Source organism: Theropithecus gelada, chromosome 14 (assembly GCF_003255815.1).
Source record: "Theropithecus gelada isolate Dixy chromosome 14, Tgel_1.0, whole genome shotgun sequence".
Lineage (NCBI taxonomy): Eukaryota > Metazoa > Chordata > Mammalia > Primates > Cercopithecidae > Theropithecus > Theropithecus gelada.
In genome coordinates, this window is record NC_037682.1 from 6,812,546 (window position 1) to 6,836,380 (window position 23,835).

Consider the following 23,835-nt stretch of genomic DNA (forward strand, 5'->3'; position numbering starts at 1 on the left):
AAAAAAAAAAAAAAAAAAAAAAAAAAAAAAAAAAAAAAAAAATGTATTCCATCATTTTTTGCCAATTTTCTTTTAATTGGCTGACCAGGTTGTGTGCAGTATCTAGAAATTTGCTGGCTGGCTGCCACCAGTAATCCCCAATCCAGTTTTGGTCATTTGATTCCTTTTCTGTGCCCACTGTCTTTCACCAGAGCCACTAATGCAGCAAAATTAACTCTTTGAGCTTCACTTTCTCTTTGTGTTTCAGCCCCTCTGACTGCCTGTGACCTAAGAGTGAGAGTTAAAAGGTAGTTGGTAAGGAAGCAGAGAAAAGAAAACCAAAGCTGTTTAGATAATCCCTGAATTGCTTAATGGCACTTAAAAAAATTCAGCTCTCTCTAAGGTTTACTTTAATTCGCTTTTAGTTAGTCCTGAAAATTCTCAACTAGAAGGGCGATCATTCTAGGCCATGTACTCACCAGTCTGTGAAGTGAAAAACCTGGAGGAGAAGTGACTTGCCTGAGGTCAGTGGGTGTTTACTGCCTTCAAAGCCTGAACTGCCAGGTCTCTGGTGTCCCCCTCTCCTGCACCAGTGCTCTAGCCTGCGGCCTGTGAAAATGTTTGGACACCCTAGATCCAGCCTTAAGACATTTTCATGGCCTTCTCCAGGGAGAGTCACTCAGCAGTTAAGCTTTCGCATTTTGCTCAAACCATTTATTAGGAAAGCATTGAGGATGTCTTGTTTCTTTTCTCCAGGAGTTAGCAGTCTTGGAAAACAAAGCTTTCCTTTTGGATTGGATGACCTTTTTACATAATGTTGCAAGAGTACACTGTCTCAGTCCTGTCTGTGTTCTGGAAGAGAATGTAGTTATGGAATAAGTTTAATAAGGAGAAACAAAGGTGATTTAGGACATGGGAAAGTGGGTGATGTCTAGCTTTAAAAAAAGACAAGGGCATTTGGAGGTGGGGAGAAGGAGAGGAATTCTCCTGAATGAAATTCAGTGATTCTCCATAGGCAGTTGCAGTTATTATGGCTCCAGCTATCAGATTTTACTGACATTTCCCAATCTGATTCTGGTTTTTTGGTTTTTTTTTTTGGAGACAGAGTTTCACTCTATTGCACAAGCTGGAGTGCAGTGGTGTGATCATGGCTCACTTCAGCCTCGACTTCCCAGGCTCTGGTGATCCTCCCACCTCAGCCTCCCAAGTAGCTGGGACTACAGACACGCACCACCATTACTTGCTAATTTTTGTATTTTTGTAGAGTTGGGGTTTCGCCGTGTTACCCAGGCTGGTTTTGAACTCCTGAGCTCAAGCAGTCCTGCGTCAGCCTCCCAAAGTGCCAGGATTATAGACGTGAGCCACCACACCTGGCCCCAATCTGTTTCTGGAGCTCCCTGTTTCACTGAGTGCCAGTGCATCTGCAGGAGTTTTATCAGACTTCACCACCTCAACTCAGTGCATTCAGCCTATTCCAAATTTAACCCTTTGGCTCCTCCCCACCCAGGAACGTGCTTCTGCTTTCTCTCTGCGTTCTGTGTTTGTAACAGCAGCCTGGCCAGAGCCCCAGGATCATTTCTAACTCTGCATTCCCCCAGAAATCCCTCCTCTGCACGCAGTAGTAACTCAAACCTGATGAGCTACTTTTGTATCCCCACCTTCTGTCTGCTCCCTTTGCTGTCCTTGCTTAGACACTATAACAGTAGGCACTTTAGGATCTTCTTGCATTTTGTGTGTTCCTTCTAATCCATTCTATATCGTGTTGCTATGGATTTCTCAAATACTGGAAAATAAAATCCAGACTTGTTTGCATGGTCTAAGCTTGAGCCCTGGCTTACCTTTTTATTTTTTATTTTTAAATTTATTTTTTGAGACGGAGTCTTGCTCTGTCACCCAGGCTGGTGCGATCTCGGCTCACTGCAACCTCCGCCTTCTGGGTTCAAGCGATTCTCGTGCCTCAGCCTCCCGAGTAGCTGGGATTACAGATGCACCACCACATCCGGCTAATTTTTGTATTTTGGGTAGAGATGGGGTTTCACTGTATTGGCCAGGCTGGTCTTGAACTCCTGACCTCAGGTGTTCCACCTTCCTTGGCCTCCCAAAGTGCTGGGATTACAGGTGTGAGCCACCACACCCTGCCTGACCTAACTTTTTAGACTGATTCCTTTTGTTATTACTGTTTTAAAATCACTCCTTCTCCCGGACCACAGCAGCTAACATTGAGCTAGTTACACTGGAGCCTGCATTTTCTGAATGAGCTTTGTGTTTTCAGTTACCAGGCCTTTCTTGGCCCCTACCCTCTGCTTGGCAGCCTTTCCCCTGGTGTCTGCTTTTAAAATTCCTCTTTCAAGACTTAACTCAGAGAGAACCAGACATAATGAATTTCTTTCCCCTCTGTGTCTCCTCTTTAGCACTTTGTACATGCAGGCCTTGTTATCACAACCCTTAACACATTTGTGTGTTTATTCATTCCATTCTCTTGTTAATTGAATTCCTAGAGGGCATTTCATGTTCATCTTTGTATCTCCAGCACTAGAATAGTGCCTGGCACACCAGCACTGGATAAGTGTAGAAACTGTCATTTTTAGCTTAAATTGGCCTCTTTGCTGTGTGATGAACGGAGGTCCTTGTCTGAGTCTCTCCAACTATGAGTGGTATAGGGAAAAATAAAAATTGTCCTAACATGAGAATTGTTGTTAATGAACTGACCACTTAGAAAATTTGTTCATTTCCAGGCATCACAGCTTAATACTAACTCTGTCCCTCTCTGTGTAATCAATAGTATGTTATTATTTTCTTTCTTTCTTTCTTTCTTTCTTTCTTTCTTTCTTTCTTTCTTTTTCTTTCTTCTCTCTCTCTCTCTTTCTCTCTCTCTCTCTCTCTCTCTCTTTCTTTCTTTCTTTCTTTCTTTCGACAGTCTTGCTCTCTAGCCTAGGCTGGAGTGCAGTGGTGTGATCTTGACTCACTGCAACTTTTGCCTCCCGGGTTCAAGTGATTCTCATGCCTCAGCCTCCTGAGTCTCGCCCTGTTGCCCAGGCTGGAGCACAATGGCGTGATCTCAGCTCACTGCAACCTCTGCCTCCCAGGTTCAAGCGATTCTCCTGCCTCAGCCTCCCGAGTAGCTGGGATTACAGGCGTGTGCCCTGTCTGGCTAATTTTTTTTTTTTTTTAATCTTTAGTAGAGAGAAAGTTTCACCATGCCAGGCTGGTCTTGAACTCCTGACCTCATGGTCCACCTGCTTCAGCCTCCCAAAGTGCTGGGATTACAAGCATGAGCCACCATGCCTGGCCACCTGGCTAATTTTTGTATTTTTTGGTAGATGTGGGATTTGACCATGTTGCCCAGGCTGGTGTAGAACTCCTGGGCTCAGGTGATCCTCCTGCCTCCTCCCAAAGCCCTGGGATTACAGGCGTAAGCCACTGTGCCCAGCTTAGAGTTTGTTATTTTCATTGCTGATTGATAAGGTCACAGCAGTTGTGAAATGAAGTTTAAAGTCTTGTGTGGGATACAAGATTTCGTGAAGTTCAGTGAATGAAATGTTGGAGAACTGTCAAAGTTTCACACACATCTTTTGACATTACGTTCCACAGACCCACTAACGGTGAAAAGAAAACCATTGATAAGGATGATACCTTGGACCCTGCAAAATAGAATCATATCAAAAGATGGAGAGAGTCCCACGAAAAGACTGGCCAAGTCCTCAGATATTGTTGTAAAATTATGCAGTAAAACTCACATAGGAAGTTAATTGTGTCTTACGGTGCCGTCATAATGTTTTTGGAAAAATTGTGTCCAGACTCCCTACTTTTCATTTTAAATGTTTGCTTTTCAATTTAAACATAAATATGTAGTTGTACTTATAACCTAAATTATGTTACATTTAAGAACAGAAATAATTTTCAGTTTCATTTTTCAAGATACAATTTTATTTACGCTTGTTTTTACTGGAAAGTTTTGTTCCTTGAGTGACTGGCTTGTGGACTTTCTTTTTCTTTCTTCCTCTTTAAACTAATACACTTTATTTTTTAGAGCAGTTTGTATTTGTTTGTTTAGAAATGCGGGGTTTCACTGTGTTACCCAGGCTGGTCTTGAACTCTTGGGCTCAAGCAGTCCCTCCTGCCTCAGCCACCTGAGTAGGTGGGATTACAAGTGTGTGCCACTGTGCCCAGTTTTAGAGCAGTTTTAGGTTCACAGCAAAATTGAGCAGAAAGTACAGAGAGTTCCCATATAACCCCCTGTCTGCACACAGGCACTGCCTTCCCCTTTCTCAGCTTCCCCCACCAGAATGGTACATTTGTTACAACTGAGGAACCTGCATTGACATATTAGCACTCAGAGTCCATAACACACTACATCCTATTCTTGCTGTTGTACATTCTATGGTTTTTGGCCACCATATAATGACTTGTATCCACCATTTTACTGATGCTGCTTTACATGATGAAGTTACTTCAACAGGGTTATGCCCTGATAAACCATCATAAATTGAAATGCGTTTAATACATCGAATCTACTGAACAGCATATCTTAGCCTAGCCTACCTTTAATTTGCCAGAACACTTACACATTAGCTTACAGTTGGGCAAAATAATCTAACAGAAAGTCTGTTTTTATAATAAAGTGTTAAATATCTCATGTAATTTATTGATTATTTTACTGAAAATGAAAAATAAAATGGTTGTATGTATACTCGAAGTACAATTTCTTCCAAATACATATCACCTTGGCACCATTGTATAGTCGAAAAATCATAAGCCATCATAAGTTGGAGACCATCTGTACTATCATACAGAATAGTTTCACTGCCCTAGAAATCCTCTACTTAATGTCTGTTTAACCCTCTTTCCCTCCTAACCCCAGCCAATCACTGATTCTTTTACAGTCTCCATAGGTTTGCCTTTTCCAGAATGTCATAGAATTAGAATCATATAGTATGTAGTCTTTTCAGTTTGGCTTTTTTCACTTGATAATATGCATTGAGTTTCCCGGTATCTTGTCTTGTCTTCTTCTTCTTTTTCTTTTTTTCTTTTTTTTTTTTGAGACCGAGTCCTGCTCTGTTGCCCAGGCTGGAGTGCAATGGTGTGATCTTGGCTCACTGCAACCTCCGCCTCCTGGGTTCAAGCAATTATTCTGCCTCAGCCTCCCGAGTAGCTGGGATTACAGGCATGTGCCACCCCACCTGGCTAAATTTTTTGTATTTTTAGTAGAGATGGGTTTTCACCATGTTGGCCAGGCTGGTCTCGAACTCCTGACCTTGTCATCTGCCCACCTTGGCCTCTGAAAATGTTGGGATTACAGGCGTGAGCCACCGCGCGCAGCCTCCCTGTGTCTTTTCATGGCTTGATAACTAACTTCTTTTTAATACTGGGTAGTTGTCTGTCATCTGGATATACCATAGTTTATCCATTCACCTACTGAAGGACATGCGGGTTACTTCAAGGTTTTGGCAATTATGAATAAAGCTGCTCTAAACATTCATGTGTAGATTTTCAGTTCATTTGGGTAAATACCGAGGAGCATGATTGCTGGTCATATGGTGAGAGTTACCTTTAGTTTTGTAACGAACTGCCAAACTGTCTTTCAGAGTGGCTGTAACATTTTGCATTCCTATCAGCAGTGAATGAGATTTCCTGTTATTCCATGTCCTCACTAGCATTTGGTGGTGTCAGCATTCTGGAGTTTGGTCATTCTGGTAGGCGTATAATGGTCTCTCATTTTCTTTTTCTTTTCTTTTCTTTTTTTTTTTTTTTTGAGATGGAGTTTCACTCTTGTTGCCCAGGCTGGAGTGCAATGGTGCAATCTCGGCTTGCTGCAACCTCCACTTCCCAGATTCAAGTGATTCTCCTGTTTCAGCCTCCTGGGTAGCTGAAATTACAGGCGCCTGACACTACGCCTGGCTAATTTTTGGTATTTTTAGTAGAGATGGGGTTTCACCATGTTGGCCAGGCTGGTCTTGAACTCCTGACCTCAGGTGATCCACCTGCCTCAGCCTACCAAAGTCCTGGCATTACAGACGTGAGCCACCGTGCCCGGCTCTTTTTTGTTTTTGTTTTGAGATAGAGTCTTGCTCTATTGCCCAGGTTGGAGTGCAGTGGTGTGATCTCAGCTTACTGCAACCTCCCGAGTTCAAGCGATTCTCTGCCTCAGCCTTCTGAATAGCTGGCATTACAGGCGCCTGCCACCACACCTAATTTTTTGTGTTTTTAGTAGAGATGGGTTTTCACTGTGTTGGCCAGGCTGGTCTCAAACTCCTGACCCAGGTGATCCACCCACCTCAGCCTCCCAAAGTGCTGGGATTACAGGCGTGAACCACCGTGCCTGGTCAGGTATCTCATTTTAATTTGCAACTTTCTTTTTTTTTTTTTTTTTGAGATGGAGTCTTGCTCTGCCACCCAGGCTGGAGTGCAGTGGTGTGATCTCCGCTCACTGCAAGCTCTGCCTCCCAGGTTCACGCCATTCTCCTGCCTCAGCCTCCTGAGTAGCTGGGACTACAGGTGCCTGCCACCACACCTGGCTAACTTTTTGTAAGTTTAGTAGAGACGGGGTTTCACCGTGTTAGTCAGGATGGTCTTGATCTCCTGACCTCGTAATCCTCCCACCTCGGCCTCCCAAAGTGCTGGGATTAGAGGCGTGAACCACGTGCCAGGCCCCTGCCACACCTTCTTGAGTGGAAAGGAATGTTTTCCTATTCTTGAGTTTTAAGAATTCTTTATGTATTTTTGTTAACAGTCCTTTATCAGATGTGTCTTTTGCAAATATTTTTACCTTGTGACTTTTCATTCTCTTGACAGTATTTTTTGCAAAGCAGTTTTTAATTTTAGTGAAGTCTGGTCTATCAATTATTCTTTCATGGATCATGCTTTTGATGCTGTATCTAAAAGTAATCTGGCTGGGCAGTGGCTCATGCCTATAATTCCAGCACTTTGGGAGGCCAAGATGGGTGGATCACCTGAGGTCAGGAGTTCGAGAGCAGCCTGGCCCATGGTGAAACTCTGTCTCTACTAGAAATACAAAAAAATTAGTCCGGTGTAATGGTGGACACTTGTAATGCCAGCTACTTGGGAGGCTGAGGGAGGAGGAATTGCTTGAACCCAGGAGGCAGAGGTTGCAGTGAGCCGGGATTGCAGCACTGCACTCCAGCCTGAGCGACAAGAGTGAGACTCTGTCTCAAAAAAAGTAAATAAATAAATAAAAGCAATCACTATACCTAAGGTCATCTAGATTTTCTTCTATGTTATCATCTAGAAGTTATCTAATTTTGCATTTTATATTTAGGTTTATGATCCATTTTGATTTAATTTTTGTGAAGTGTAATGTCTGTCTAGATTTTTTTTTGCATGTGGAAGTCCAGTTGTTCCAGGACCATTTGTTGAAACAACAAATGGTTTGTTGTAAAAGACATTTGTTACATTGTATCGCCTTTACTCCTTTGTCAAAGATCTGTTGACTATGTGAATGTTTTTCTGTGCTCTCTAGTCTGTTCCATTGATCCATTTGTCCTTTCTTTTGCCTATACCACATTGTTTTAATTAATGTAGCTTTTTTATTTTTATTTTTTGAGATAGTGTCTTGGCTGGAGTACAATGGCATGATCTCGGCTCACTGCAACCTCTCTCTCCCAGGTTCATGTGATTCTCATGCCTCAGCCTCCTGAGTAACTGGGATTACAGGTGTGTGCCACCACACCTGGCTCATTTTGTGTTTTTTTTTTTTTTTTCTTGAGATAGAGTTTTACTTTTGTTGCCCAGGCTGGAGTGCAATGGCACGATCTTGGCTCTCTGCAACCTCTGCTTCCCAGGTTCAAGCAATTCTCCTGCCTCTACTTCCCTAGTAGCTGGGATTACAGGTGCCTACCACCACGCCCAGCTAATTTTTGTATTTTTGGTAGAGACAGGGTTTCATCCTGTTGGCCAGGCTGGTCTTGAACTCCTGACCTCAGGTAATCTGCCCACCTTGGCCTCCCAAAGTGCTGGAATTACAGGCGTGAGCCACCGCGCCTGGCATAATTAATGTAGCTTTATGATGATTCTTGAAGTTGAGTAGTGTCAGTCCTCTGAATTTATTCTTCATTGGCTATTCTAGGTCTTTTGCCTCTCCTTATAAACTTTATTATTATTATCATTATTTTTTTTTGAGAGGGAGTCTCATTCTGTTACCCAGGCTGGAATGCAGTGGCACAATCCCAGCCAACTGCAACCTCTGCCTCCTGGATTCAAGTGATTCTCCTGCCTCAGCCTCCCGAGTAGCTCGGATTGTAGGCGCCCGCCACTACACCCAGCTAATTTTTTATTTTTAGTAGAAACAGGATTTCACCATGTTCGCCAGGCTGGTCTTGGAACTCCTGACCTCAAGTGATCTGCCCACCTTGGCCTCCCAAATTGCTGGGGTTACAGGCGTGAGCCACTGTGCCTGGCCTCCCTATACATTTTAGAATCAATTCATTGGTATTCACAAAATAACTTGCTGGGGTTTTCATTGGGATTACATTAAATCTACAGATCAAGTTGGGAAGAACCGACGTCTTGATAACATTGAGTCTTCCTACCTATGAACATGGAATATCTCTCCCTTTGTTTAGTTCTTCTTTGATATCTTTCATCAGAGTTTTATAGTTTTCCTCAAGTAGAGCTTATACACATTTTGTTAGATTTATATGTATCATTTTTGGGGGTGCTCATATAAATGGTAATGTGCTTTTAATTTCAAATTTCACTTGTTTGTCACTGGTATATAGGAAACTGATTGACTTTTATGTATTAACCTTGTATTTTGCAGTCCTGCTATATAATCTCTTATTCCAGCAATTTTTTTGTCACTTCTTTCTGATTTTCTACATAGACAATCGTATCATCTACACAGTTTTCTTTCTCTCTTCCTAATCTGTATACTTTTAATTTCCTTTTCTTATTAGTTAGGACTTTGTATGATGTTGAAATAAGTGGTGAGAGAGAACATTGTTACCTTGTTCCTGTTCTTCGTGGAAAAGCTGTGACTTTCTCATCAAGTATGATGTTAGCTATAGGTTTTTTATAGATGTTCTTTATCAAGTTGAGGAAGTTCCTCTCTATTCTTCATTTTCTGAGAATTTATTATTTACCATGAATGGGTGTTGGATTTTGTCAGATAATTTTTCTCCATCTGTTGATATGATCATGTGATTTTTCTTCTTTAGCCTGTTGATGTGGTAGATTATATTAATTGATTTTATTTTTTATTTTGAGACAGAATCTCACTCTGTCACCCATGCTGCAGTGCAGTGGTGTGACCTCGGCTCACTGCAACCTCCACTCCCTGGGTTCAAGCAATTCTTGTGCCTCAGCCACCTGAGTAGCTGGGATTACAGGTGTGTACCACCACATTCAGCTAATTTTCGTATTTTTAGTAGAGACGGGGTTTTACCATGTTGGCCAGGCTGGTCTCGAACTCCTGACCTCAAGTGGTCCACCTGCCTTGGCCCCCCCTCCAAGTGCTGGGATTACAGGCACGAGCCACCACATCCAACCTACTGTTGATTTTTGAATGTTTAACCTATAGTCCTGTGGTGAGGTCTCAGTCTTTTGGTGAGCCTGTGCACCTAGACTGTGAACTTTACCCATTTTTCTTAGTTCTTCTCCCCGTTTAGGTGGGACAGAATGGCCAGAGGGGGCTGGAATTGTGTATTTCCCTTCTCCCAGGAAGTTTAGGCTCTGAGAAGATCCCAACAGGTTAGGTGCTGGCAAAATAATTTCTCATGAGGGCAGACCTTGTTAAGAACAGAATGTTCCGGTGTGTTTAAAAAAAAAAGAAAAGAAAAAAAAAATGATTTCTTTGCCCCTCCTTGTGCTGGAAGCATGAAGGGGTTTCCCCCCCCCCCCTCAGTTTTCACTGTAAGGAACTGGTAGAGCTCCTGGAGGTAAAACTCATCAAACGATGGGGCTCCCCAGTAATTGGGTCTCCTGGAGTTTTAAACTCTCACAGTTGTCCATACTGAGCCTCCAGCAATTTGTTAGTTATAGTTAAGGTTTTCCTACCCTAGCGCTGATTTGGTGGAGGATTTTGCTCCAGTAAGCTATGATTCTCTGTATCTGCCTGTCTATCTGTCCAATTTGGGAGGCAGCGGTTTCCCGCTTAACCTCCTTTGTTTCTTTTTTTTTCTTTTTTTGAGACAGAGTCTTGCTGTCTCCCAGGCTGGAGTGGCATGATTCACTGCAAGCTCCGCTTCCCGGTTCATGCCATTCTCCTGCCTCAGCCTCCAGAGTAGCCAGGACTACAGGCACCCACCACCACGCCTGGCTAATTTTTTTTTGTATTTTTAGTAGAGACGGGGTTTCACCGTGTTAGCCAGCATGGTCTCAATTTCCTGACGTCGTGATCCGCCTGCCTTGGCCTCCCAAAGTGCTGGGATTACAGGCGTGAGCCACCACGCCTAGTCACCTCATTTCTTTTTTTTTTTTTTTTTGAGACAGAGTCGCTTAGTCGCCCAGGCTGGAGTGCAGTGGCGCGATCTCGGCTCACTGCAAGCTCCGCCTCCCGGGTTCACGCCATTCTCCTGCCTCAGCCTCCCGAGTAGCTGGGACTACAGGCGCCCGCCGCTTCGCCCGGCTAATTTTTTGCATTTTTAGTAGAGACGGGGTTTCACCATGTTAGCCAGGATGGTCTCGATCTCCTGACCTCGTGATCCGCCCGCCTCGGCCTCCCAAAGTGCTGGGATTACAGGCGTGAGCCACCGCGCCCGGCCCCTCATTTCTTTAAGAGTTGTTTTTTTCAGTTCATTCAGCTTTTTACACGTTGTTAGGATCAGGTGGCGACTTCTAAGCTTCTTACATGCTGGGCTAGAAACCAGAAGGTTGAGTGATATTTCTTTTCTTTCTTTCTTTCTTTCTTTCTTTCTTTTTTTTTTTTTTTTGAGACAGGACCTTGCTCTGTTGCCCAGGCTCGAGTGCATTTGTGGGATCATAGCTCACTGCAGCCTGGAATTCCTGGGCTCAAGCGATCATCCCACCTCACCGTCCTCATTAGCTGGGACTATAGGCATGTGCCATTGCGCCCAGCTAGGAGTAGAATTTAAATAATAATAATAAAAGCACTTGTTCTGTTATCTATCATATATTGCTTTCATTGATGCTCACATTCTCCTGCCTGTTTTCCCCTCCAGTGGAGCCCCGTCAGCCTGTCTAGTATCCTTCCGGGATCTCTCCATTCTCTGTCAGTGGCAGGGAGTCTCCTCGTTCTGCTGCGTGGTGGGGCATAGCCTTTATCTTTAGCTTTCCACAGTGAGATCGTAATTTCCTTGTCTTTCATAATGTATTTACACATCTTAATGTGCCTAGTACTCTTTTTGTCCAGTATTGACTGGGAGTCAGCGTGAGCTAGAAGGGATGCAAGCACTTTATGAGAAAGTGGGAGGGGATACTTCTGACCATGCCTGGTGGAAGGACTTCCTAGGTGGGAAGGGTAGGCAGAGGCATACTGTGTTCCAAAGACTGTGCTAAGGACAGTGGTGGCTTGAAATTTATATTTTAGAAACACTTTCTAAGGTGGCCTGGGGGATAGCATAGAGGAGAGAGGGATCAAGAAGCTGGGAGACCAGAGAGAGGAGGCTGCTGTAGTGGGGGTTAGGGGGAGGATGTACATTTGGGCAGGAGCAATGAGAATGGAAAGGATGAGAGAATTTGGGAGATAGGGAGAGGACCAGGCCATTGGAAACGAGGAAAGTTTTGAGCCTGGGTGAGTGGGAAAAAGGTACTACTGTTAACTGAAATAGGCAAATCAGGAGGAAGAAATTATTTTGAATAGGGGAAGGAAAAGATTATAAGTTGGGAATCCAGCTAGAGAACAAAGTGGTGTTCAAATTTTGGGGAAGGGAAAATAGGTAAAAACTGCAGAAAGAATCATGAAAAAAGTAGAGGAATAGTGGGGTGATTTTGTCCCCCCACCTCACCATTTGGGAATGTTTGAACATTTTTTTTTTTTTTTGAGACAGAGTCTCACTGTGTTGCCCAGGCTGGAGTGCAGTGGCTCAATCTTGGCTCACTGAAACCACTGCTGCTCAGGTTCAACAATTCTTCTGCCTCAGCCTCCCGAGTAGCTGGGACTTCAGGCGCCCGCCACCACACCCAGCTAATTTTTTGTATTTTTGGTAGAAACGGGGTTTCACCGTGTTGGCCAGGCTGGTCTTGAACTCCTGATCTTGTGATCCACCCGCCTCGGCCTCCCAGAGTGCTGGGATTACATGCATGATCCACCGTGCCCGGCCGAACATTTTTATTGTTACCATGTTGGTGGTAGTACAGCTGGCATCTAGTGAATAGAGGGCAGTGTTGCTACTAAACATTCCTGCAGTGCACAAGGCAGCTTTGCCCCTCAGCGAAGAATGACCTGGCCCCAGATATGAAGTGTCAAGGCTGAGCCATGCTGGAGTAGGATTCTTAAGACTGAGCTTTATCCTTTCATCCTTCTGGCTTCCTCTTAAATATTAACCTTTGCTTTGTAATTGGTGCTGATAAATGAACAGCTCATATGATCTCATGTAATCTTCACAAAACTTCTGTTAAATACTGCTACATTGTTTTATGGTGTGAAAACAGGCTTGGAGGCCTGCCCAAGGTCACACAGCTATTTTGTACAGAGCCAGCACTCCACCTGGGCTGGACTTTTTTTTTTGGAGACGGGTTTTTGTGTTGCCCAGGCTGGAGTGCAGTGACATGATCACGGCTTACTGCAGCCCCAACCTTCCAGGCTCAAGCAGTCATCCCACCTCAGCCTCCCAAGTACCTGGGACCACAGGCTTATGCCACCATGCCTGACCAATTAAAAAAAATTTTTTTTGGTAGAGATCGAGTCTTGTTATGTTGCCTAGTCTGGTCTGCAGCTCCTGGGCTCAAGCAGTCCTTTCACCTTGACCTCCTGAAGTGTTGAGATTGATTATAGGTGTTAGTCACTGTGCCTGGCCTAGCCTATTCTTTTAATGGTACCTCCTGGCTTTTCTTGTGTTCAGAGAGCTGGGGGTTAAGACTGTCCTGATTACTCCATAGAGATACTGATGTTTTACTGCAGCACTTTTTTTTTTTTTTTTTTTTACCTGAGCCATAGCTGCAATTTGAATTTTAGATGGTTAGAAGAAATTTTTCCAAAATCTGCTTTTTTTCTTATTTTCCTTGTGCTCTAAATTCAGTAGCTGTTTTGATATTATGCTGTATTCTCTTTTCCATGTAGCCAGCCCTATGGCTTAAAGATCATTTTTCTGCTGAGACACTGGTTATGTCGTGATTTTTTTTTTCTTTCTAGTCATTTTGACTTTTAGATGATAGTCATGAGACTGCCTGCTCTATTTTCTCCTAGGTCCAGGCCCTCAGCCCTGGGGACTAAGCCCTGTATCTGCTGAACTGGGTGCCCTGTGACTTGTAGACAGTTTGCAGAGCTTTCAGTGGCTTTTTTGCTTTTCAGCAAAATACAGTTGGTTAGGTAACTTCTTACCTTAATTTATCAGGTGGAAATCTTTGTGTTACAGGTTGGGGCAGACAATTCCTCAGGTTTGTCATCTGCCTGAGCGTTCATTCAGCTGATTCACATACATGAATACCAAAATATCCCCGCTGCTGAAAATGATGGGAAAAAACCCAAATAATTAAAGATAGATAGATGTTTGACATTAGAGATGACATATTTCTTTATTTTCTTTTTTTTGTTTGTTTTTGTTTTTTTGAGATGGAGTCTCACTTTGTTGCCCAGGCTGGAGTGCCGTGCCCTGATTTCAGCTCACTGCAACCTCCTCCTTCTCTGTGTTCAAGTAATTTTCTTGCCGCAGCCTTCTGAGTAGCTGGGACTACAGGTGCCTGCCACCATACCCAGCTAATTTTTGTATTTTTAGTAGAGATGGGGTTTTACCATGTTGGCCAGGCTGGTCTTCAACTCCTGACCTTGTGGTCCACCCGCCTCAGCCTCCCAAAATGCTGGGATTACAGGCGTGAGCCACTGTGCCTGGCCTAGAGATGACATATTTCAAGACCTTGGGTAGCCTACTAAGCTGTTGTATCACTGTAGCATGTAGCATGGATTTTTCTTGTTTTACAGTGCTATAGAATGTAACAGGCATTAAATAATCTCTCTCTTTTTTTTTCTTTGAGATGGAGTTTTGCTCTGTTACCCAGGCTGGAGTGCAATGGCACGATCTCAACTCACTGCAACCTCCGCCTCCCGAGTTCAAGGGATTCTCTTGCCTCGGCCTCCTGAGTAGCTGTGATTACAGGCATGTGCCACCACGCCTGGCTAATTTTGTATTTTTATTTTTTTATTTTTTATTTTTTAATTTTTTTTAATTTTGTATTTTTAGTAGAGACATGGTTTCACCTTGTTGGTCAGGCTGGTCTTGAACTCCTGACCTCAGATGATCCGCCCACCTCAGCCTCCTGAAGTGCTAGGATTCCAGGCATGAGCCACCATGCCTGGCCAGAATTTTATAATTTTGTAACCTGTGTATTTGATGTAAGTGCTGAAGCATTGGAGCATTATTCATAATGTTTATAATTGACATGTAATAATTGTACATATGGGCCGGGCGCGATGGCTCACACCTGTAATCCCAGCACTTTGGGAGGCCGAGGCAGTTGAATCACTTGAGGTCAGGAGTTCGAGACCAGCTGACCAACATGGTGCAACCCTGTCTATACTAAAAATACAAAAATTAGCTGGGCATGGTAGCAGGAGCCTGTAATCCCAGCTGCTCAGGAGGCTAAGGCATGAGAACCGCTTAAACCTGGGAGGCGGAGGTTGCAGTGAGCCGAGATTGCACCACGGCACTCCAGCCTGGATGATAGAGCAAAACTCAGTCTCAAAATAATAGTAATAATAATAATTGTTCTATTTATGGGGTATAAGGTGAATTTATTCCTTCCATCTGACTATAACATTGTACCAGTTGACCAGCCTCTCCCTGTCTCCCATGCCCTCCCCTTGCCTCTGGTAAGCACTATTCTCAACTTCTATGAGAGCAACTTTTTTAGATTCTACACAAGTGAGATCATATTGTTACTGTCTTTCTGTGCCTGACTTATTTTGCTTAACGTAAGTACTCTCCTCTGGGTTCATTCATATTGTCACAAAAGACAGAATTTCATTCTTTTATAAGGCTTAATAGTATTCTACTGTGATATATACCACATTTTCTTTTTTCATCTGTTGATGGACACTTATATTGATTCTATAACCAATTAATGGCTATTGTAACTAGCGCTGCAATATACATGAAAGTGTAGATGTCTGATGTACTAATTTCATTTCCTTTGGATGTATTCCCAGTAATGGGATTGCTGGATTTTTTTTTTTTTTTTTTTTTTTTTGAGACTGAGCCTTGCTCTGTCTCCCAGGCTGGAGTGCAGTGGTGTGATCTTGGCTCACTGTGACTCTGCCTCTCGGGTTCAAGTGATTCTCGTGCTTCAGCCTCACAAATAGCTGGGATTACGGACGTGCACCACCATGCCTGGCTAATTTTCTTTCATTTTTAATAGAGACGGGGTTTTACCGTGTTGGCCAGGCTGGTCTCGAATTCCCGACCTCAGGTGATCTGCCCGCCTCAGCCTCCCAAGGTGCAGGGATTATGCGCATGAGCCACTGCACCCAGCCTGGATTTTTTTTTTTTTTTTTAAACTTGCTTTGATGAGCAGGAGCTGGATCTTAATGGTAATTCTATTTTTAATTTTCTGAGGACCCAGCATACTGTTTTTCGTATCTGTGCTAACTCACATTGCCATCAACAGTGTGTAAGAGTTCCCTTTTCTCCACATCCTTGTCAGTGCTTGTTGTCTTTTATCATTGATAATAGCCAGTCTAATAATGACTAGTGATGTTGAGCATTTTTTCATATATCTGTTGGCCATTTATTTTATTTTTATTTATTTATTGAGACAGTGTCTTGCTCTGTCACCCAGGCTGGAGTGCAGTAACACAGTCACAGCTCATTTGCAGCCTCAACCTCCCAGGCTCAAGTGATCCTCCCACCTCAGCCTCCCGAGTAGTTGGGAGTACAGGCACATGCTACCTACCACACGTGGCTTTCTGGCCATTTATATGTCGTCTTTTGATAAATGTCTGTTGGGTCTTTTGCCTTGTTTTGTTATTGAGGGATGGAATCTTGCTCTGTCATCCAGGCTGGAGTACAGTGGTGCATTCATAGCTTACTTCAGCCTCAAACTCTTAGGCTCAAGCAGTCCTCCTATGTCAGCCTCCCAAGCTGGGAATATAGGCACACGCCACCATTTGGACTAATTTTTTTTTTTTTTTTTTTTTTTTAAACAGGGTCTTGCTCTGTCACCCAGGCTAAAGTACAGCGCAGCCTTGACTTGCTGGGCTCCAGTGATCCTCTTGCCTCAGCCTCTTGAGAAGCTGGTGTCCATTTTTTAATTGGTTTTCTTTCCTTTCTTTGCTGTGAGTTCCTTGTATATTTTCTATATTAACCCCTTAACTGATATATAGTTTGCAAATAGATTCTTCCATTCTGTAGGTTGTTTCTTCTCTCTTGTTTCCTTTGCTGTGCAGAAACTTTTTAGTCTGATATCTTATTTGTTTATTTTTGTTTGTGTTGCCTGTGCTTTTGAGGTCTTTTAAAAAAAATTCCTGGCTCAGACCAAGGTCATGAAGCTTTTCCCCTATGTTTTCTTATGGTAGTTTCATAGTTTCAGGTCTTTATGTTTTTGATCCATTTTGAGTTTATTTTTGTATATGGTGTGAAATAAGGGTCCAGTTTCATTCTTCTGCATGCAATATCCAGTTTTCCCAACACTGTTTATTGAAGAGACTGTCCTTTTCCCAATTGTGTTCTTGACGCTTGTTGAAAATCAGGTTGCTGTAAACGTGGATTAACTTGTGGGCTTTTATTCTGTTATACTGGTCTCTGACTGTTTTCACACCAATACCATGCTGTTTTGGTTACTATGACTTTGTAGTATATGTTGAAGTTAGGTAGTGTGATTCCTCTAGCTTTGTTCTTTTTGCTCCAGATTGCTTTGGCTACTGGGGTCTTTTGTGATTACATATAAATTTTAGGATTGTTTTTCCTATTTCTATGAAGAACGTCATAGGGATTGCATTGATGCATTGAATGTATAGGTTGCTTTGGGTAGTGTGGATTTTTTTTTTTTTTTTTTTTTTTGAGACAGAGTCTTGCTCTGTCGCCCAGGCTGGAGTACAGTGGAGTGATCTCGGCTCACTGCCACCTCCGCCTCCTGAGTCCAAGCGATTCTCCTGCCTCAGCCTCCCGAGTAGCGGGGATTACAGGTGCCCACCACCATGCCCAGCTAATTTTTGTATTTTTAGTAGAGACAGGGTTTCATCATGTTGGCCAGGCTGGTCTTGAACTCCTGACCTCAGTGATCCGCCCACTTCAGCTTCCCAAAGTGCTGGGATTACAGGCGTGAGCCACGGTGCTTGGCCAGTATGGACATTTTAACAATATTAATTCTTCTAATACATGAACATGGGCTATTGTTCCATTTATTTGTGTCTTCATTTCTCCGATCAATATTTTAAAGTTTTCATTGCAGAAATCTTTCACCTCCTTGGTTAAATTTCTTTCTTTTTCTTTCTTTCTTTCTTTTTTTTTTTGGTAGTTATTGTAAACACGATTGTTTTCTTGATTTCTCTTTCAGATAATATACTATTAGCTGGCATGCAGTGGCATGATCACAGCTCACTCACTTCAGCCTTGACCTTCTGGGCTCAAGTGATCTTCCCACCTGAGGCTCCCATATAGAAATAATACTGCTACTGATTTTTGTACGTTGATTTTGTATCCTGCAATCTTACTGAACTTATTAGTTCTTCTAATAGTTTTTTGGTGGGGTCTTTAGGGTTTTCTGTATGTTAGATCATGTTGTCTGCCAACAGGGATAATTTAACTTCATTTCCAATTTGGAGGCCTTTTATTTCTTTCTTTTGCCTAGTTCTTCTGGCTATCAAGAGAAGCTGAAATGATTCATTTCAGTATTGATTAACAATTTCTGCACAAGAACCTCTTTGGATGGGCGCGGTGGCTCACGTCTGTAATCCCAGCACTTTGGGAGGCCAAGGTGGGCGGATCACAAGGTCAGGAGATCAAGACCATTCTGGCTAACACGGTGAAACCCTATCTCTACTAAAAATACAAAAAAAATTAGTCCAGTGTGGTGGTGGGCGCCTGTAGTCCCAGCTACTTGGGAGGCTGAGCAGGAGAATGGTGTGAACCTGGGAGGTGGAGCTTGCAGTGAGCCGAGATCGTGCCACTGTATTCCAGCCTGAGTGACAGAGCAAGACTCTGTCTCAAAAAAAAAAAAGAAAAAAAAGAAAAAGAACCTCTTTATACTGCATGTATTCCCTTAGTATTCTGTGTTAAGGAATCATGAGTTGGCAGTTAGTGATGCCTGCACCACTGGGTCTGGAGGGCAGAGGTGAGAATTCTGCCAGCAGGTACTTCCTGCTCTTTTCCATTTCCTTCCTGTCATTATGTTGAGTGTGGAATAAGTGTGTTGTTGTCACTGTATTTGAGATTTTGCTTGAGTATCTTGTACCTCTCATATATATATGTGTGTGTATGTGTGTGCGCGCGCGTATATTTAAATTTATTTATTTATTTATTGGAGACAGAGTTTCACTCTCGTCCCCCAGACTGGAGTGCAGTGGTGCAATCTCAGCTCGCTGCAATCTCCGCCTCACAGGTTCAAGCAGTTCTCCTGCCTCAGCCTCCTAAGTAGCTGGGATTACAGGCATGTGCCACCATGCCCGGCTAATTTTTGTATTTTTAGTAGAGACAGGGTTTCACCATGTGGGCCAGGCTGGTCTTGAACTCCTGACCTCAAGTGATCTGCCTGCCTCGGCCTCCCAAAGTGCTGGGATTACAGGCATGAGCCACCACATCCAACCCATGCCTCTCATATTTAATTATGACTTATAAAGCTGTTATGCCAGGTGATAAAGTTTGTGGTTTCAAAACTTCTTGTAAATCGTTGAGAGCTCCTGGGGTTTTACTTGGGAGGATATTTTTGACAAATTATACGATAAATTTTTTCTACCATTTCTGGCATTTCTTCCCACCAGATTTTGTTGTTCCTGATCATATTATTATTTGACTCATTGGTAACTGGCTTTTTTTCTAGGTGAGTTTCTCACAGTTTGGGTTATTGGTGCCAGTCACCTTGCTTCGTTTATTTTGACCGTCACTAAAAAATAATTGACAGTTTCTTCATTGAAACCTATTGAACAATAGAGGTTACAGGTAATACAAAACAGCTGAAGCGTTTCCAGGTCGTGAGCTTGTTTCTGGCCAAGCTAGTCTGCCTTCCTTCTTTAGCAGTACGGGGATAAACTTTGAATCAGGTTACACAATTTAGAACAGTACTTCATCTGTTTGCTTTTGCATTTGACTGAGATTTCCAGAGTATGTGACCGGAAGAAAAACTAGGGCTTTTAACTCTGTTTTAATGCCTGTTCTGTTGCTTGGTAGCCAGAAACCCATGTTGGCTGTGACCAGACACGGCAGGGGGATTCTGATAAGCCACACAGTTGAGGCACCACCCCAAGTTTAGCAGAAAGGTTAAGGCTGTTTTTGGTTCCTTTGATCTACACATTGTCGGCCTGTTTCACAGCTTACTTTGGGAAAAACAAGAACTTTGGTTTCCCTTTTATTTTTGTTCTTTTTAACTAAGGTAGACAACCTTCTGGGAAAATAGATCCTGACTCTTGCTGTCTTGTTCCTAGAGACTCATGATGGTTTTTCATTTTAAGTAACCTTTGAAAAAACTTCTTAAATATGTCTTACTTAAATCTGGGAAAAAATTGTTTGTGTTAGAAGTACATTCAAATTTTTTAATTGTTAAGAAAAAAATGAGATATAGTTCACATACCATACAGTTCACCCATTTAAATTGTACAGTCCAATGGCTTTTAGTGTAGTCACAGATACTTGTAGCTGTTACCACCGTCAGTTTTAGAACATTTTCATCTTTCAAAAAGAAACCTTTAGTTATCATCCCCTACCCTTAAGTACCCCCTCCTACCCCAGCTCCTGGCAGCCACTAATGGACTTTATAGATTTCCGTGTTCTGGACAGTTCATATGAATGGAATCATATAACATGTGGTCTTTTGTGACCGTCTTCTTTCACTTAGCATAATGTTTTTAAGTTTCATGTTGTGGTATATATCAGTACTTCATCCTTTTTTATTAAAACTGTGGTAAAATAAGGCCAGGCATGGTGTGCCTGTAATCCCAGCACTTGGGGAGGCCGAGATGGGTGGATCACTTGAGGTCAGGAGTTCCAGAGCAGCCTGGCCAACATGGCAAAACTCCGTTTCTACCAAAAATATAAAAATTAGCTGAGCATGGTGGCATGAGCCTGTAATCCCAGCTACTTGGGAGGCTGAGGCAGGAGAATCGCTTGAACCTAGGTGGTGGAGGTTGCAGTGAGCCGAGATTGTGCCACTGTACTCTATCCTGGATGACAGAACAAGACCCTCTCTGAAATAAATAAATAAATAAATAAATAAATAAATAAATAAATAAAATTAAGTAAAATTATGGTAAAATAAGCAGCAGTAAAAATACCATTTTAACAAATTTAAAATTTATAGTTCAGTGGTATTAAGTACATTCACATTGTTGTGTTACCATCACCAGAATGTTGTCATCTTCCCAGACTGAAACTCTGTACCCATTAAACTCAACCGACTCCCCATTTCCACCTAGTTACCCTTATTTTTAAAAATTCATGAGCTCGATCAGAATCTGTTTTCAGTTTTAAAGTTTTAAGCCACTAAGTTTGTAGTAATTTGTTATAGCAGTGATAGGACACAGAGACTTTTGTGTCATAGAGGTTTATAGAGAGTAGTCCTGATGGAAGGTGATTTTGCAGCTCCTATGACATTTTTCTTTTTTCCTCTCTCTTCTCCCCTCCCCTCCCCTCTCGTCTCCTCTCTTTTTTTTTTTTTTTTTTGAGACGGAGTCTCGCTCTGTCTCCCAGGCTGGAGTGCAGTGGCGCGATCTCCGCTCATCGCAAGCTCCGTCGCCTCCCGGGTTCACGCCGTTCTCCTGCCTCAGCCTCCCAAGTAGCTGGGACTACAGGCGCCCACCATCACGCCCGGCTAATTTTTTTGTATTTTTAGTAGAGACGGGGTTTCACAGTGTTCGCCAGGATGGTCTCGATCTCCTGACCTCCGCCCGCCTCGGCCTCCCAAAGTGCTGGGATTATAGGCGTGAGCCACCACGCCTGGCCTCCTCTCCTTTTTTTTGAGATGGGAGTCTCGCTCTGTCGCCTAGGCTGGAGTACAGTGGTGTAATAATGGCTCACTACAATCTCTGCCTCCTGGGTTCAAGCGATTCTTCTGCCTCAGCCTCCCAAGTAGCTGGTATTACAAGGTGTGTGCCACCATCCCATCTGATTTGTATTTTTAGTAGAGACAGGGTTTCACCATGTTGGCCAGGTGACCTCAGGTGATCCACCTACCTTGGCCTCCCAAAGTGCTGGGATTACAGGCGTGAGCCACCGCACCAGGCCTCCTATGACATCTTTAATGTGGCACATGGTGCTCTTCAGCTTTGCCTCCTATCTCTTTGACAACTCTTCATGGTTAGTTATAAGCAAGGATTCTGGAGCCATATGCCTGAATTTGATTCCTTGCTTAGCTACCTACTTGGTGTGTGATTAGAGTATGGAGGTCTCCTGTTTCATCTGAAGGCCCTGGTAACCAGTTAATGTTGGAGGTTTTTTGAACAAGCTCCTAGTCAAAATCAGTTGACAGATCTTTAGTAACACTAGCATAGAAGATCTTGGAACTATTAATACATATCAAATGGAAAGCCCTAGAGAAGAAGGTTTAAATATTGCCTCAAGATTTTAACCTGCGAATTATAGAAATATAATGGAGATTTTTGGATTCTAGAAGAATATGAGTTTGCAGGGATGCATCTGGGATGCCTTTCCCCTTCCCAGGACTGAGGGCATTTCTTCTTTCTTCTCTAAAGGAAAACAGCATGTGGAGGTACACACAGGCAAGTCTCGCTCCGTCGCCCAGGCTGGAGTGCAGTGGCGTGATCTCGGCTTACTGAAAGCTCCGCCTCTCCGGTTCATGCCATTCTCCTGCCTCAGCCTCCCAAGTAGCTGGGACTACAGGTGCCCGCCACCATGCCTGGCTAATTTTTTTATATTTTTAGTAGAGATGGGGTTTCACCGTGTTAGCCAGGATGGTCTAGATTTCTTGACCTTGTGATCCACCCGCCTTGGCCTCCTAAAGTGCTGGGATTACAGACGTAAGCCACCGCGCCCAGCCCACACAGGCGATTTCAAAAACGCTTCCCCACCTCTACTCTAGAAATTAAACAGATAGAGAATTTGTCTGTTTTTAATGTGACTCATGGAGTTAAATTGAGAGAATAAATCGAGATAAGATGAGAACAGTTATTGTGTAACCCTGACTTTTCATCCATATTTATCCAAGAAGAGTGATTTAGCTCACCTGTAATACAGATACTTACTATCCTCTTATTTCTGACAGAGGCGGCCTTAGCAACATGCTGTTCCAGTGCTCCCTACCTGATACCACAGCCACCCTTGGCGATGAGCCTCGGAAAGTGCTCCTGCGACTTTATGGAGCGATTTTGCAGATGGTGAGTTGATAGGCTACTTTGGGAGGGGGGGGTCCTGTTAACATTTTAAATCTTCTTTCCTGAGATACCTTGGAAAGAGATTTTAAATACTTTAATGGTGTTACTAAAGATATTTAAGTATATTGCTTTTACTGTAATTGGGCTGCACAACTTGGTTTGCATTCTGAGTTAATTCCTGTTCTTTTTTAGTTATTATTTATTAGTAAACTAGTACAGGTATTCCCAGTTTCACATCCAGAGAAGGTACAACGTTGGTTAAATCTTACATAGTGCTTGATGATTCTTGGTTCTACATATTGATTAAAATTTTCAGCTCAGATTTAGATTGTAAAGTTCTAATGTGGAGAAGGTATTGTTTTTATAACATAATCCAAAAGATTTTAGAGGATAGTCCCAGTTAACAAAGTATGATCTCAACGAAGCTGAATTTGATAACTATTTCTCTGAGATTTCTTTAAAACTTTGAATTGTTTGTTATAGTCATAATCTTTCTAAAGTTTTATATTACTTAAATAATCTAATTCTTAATTAAAGTATCTATTGAATTATTCAGTTACAGGGGATCCCAACTTGTCTGGGTTTATCATTAATATTATTAATGTCATGAATTTACTATTTCTTTGACCACAATAGAAATGTTAGGTTGATGTATTTTTTTTTTTTTTTTTTTGAAACAGAGTTTCACTCTTGTTGCCCAGGCTGGAGTGCAATGGCGCGATCTCAGCTCACTGCAACTTCTGCCTCCCGGGTTCAACTGATTCTCCTGCCTAAGCTTCCCAAGTAACTGGCGTTATGTATGCCACCATGCCTGGCTAGTTTTGTATTTTTTTAGTAGAGACGGGGTTTAACCATGTTGGTCAGGCTGGTCTCGAACTCCTGACCTCAAGTGATCTATCTGCCGTGGCCTCCCAAAGTGCTGGGATTACAGGCATGAGCCACTGCGCCCGGCCAGGTTGATATATTTCTGTGGCAGGATTTTTATTTTTTTATTTTTTTCCTGAGATGGAGTCTGGCTGTGTTGCTCAGACTGGAATGCAGTGGTGCGATCTCGGCTCACTGCAGCCTCTGCCTCCTGGGTTCAAGCAATTCTCCTGCCTCAGTTTTCCGAGTAGCTGGGATTATAGGCACACCACCATGCCTGGCTATTTTTGTATTTTTAGTAGAGATAGGGTTGCACCATAGTGGTGGCCAGGCTGGTCTCAAACTCCTGACCTCAGGTAATCTGTCCGCCTCAGCCTCTCAAAAGT

General features: G+C 42.9%; 1 protein-coding gene across 2 annotated transcripts in view; it reads left to right on the top strand.

The window, feature by feature from the left end:
* CHKA (choline kinase alpha) overlaps positions 1–23,835 on the top strand; it is a 72,570-nt gene that overhangs the window by 2,381 nt on the left and 46,354 nt on the right. For both annotated transcript variants that reach the window (XM_025357674.1, XM_025357675.1), the window contains exon 2: positions 22,477–22,588. In XM_025357674.1, coding sequence (XP_025213459.1) covers positions 22,477–22,588 — 112 coding nt within the window. The remainder of the gene's footprint in view (positions 1–22,476; positions 22,589–23,835) is intronic.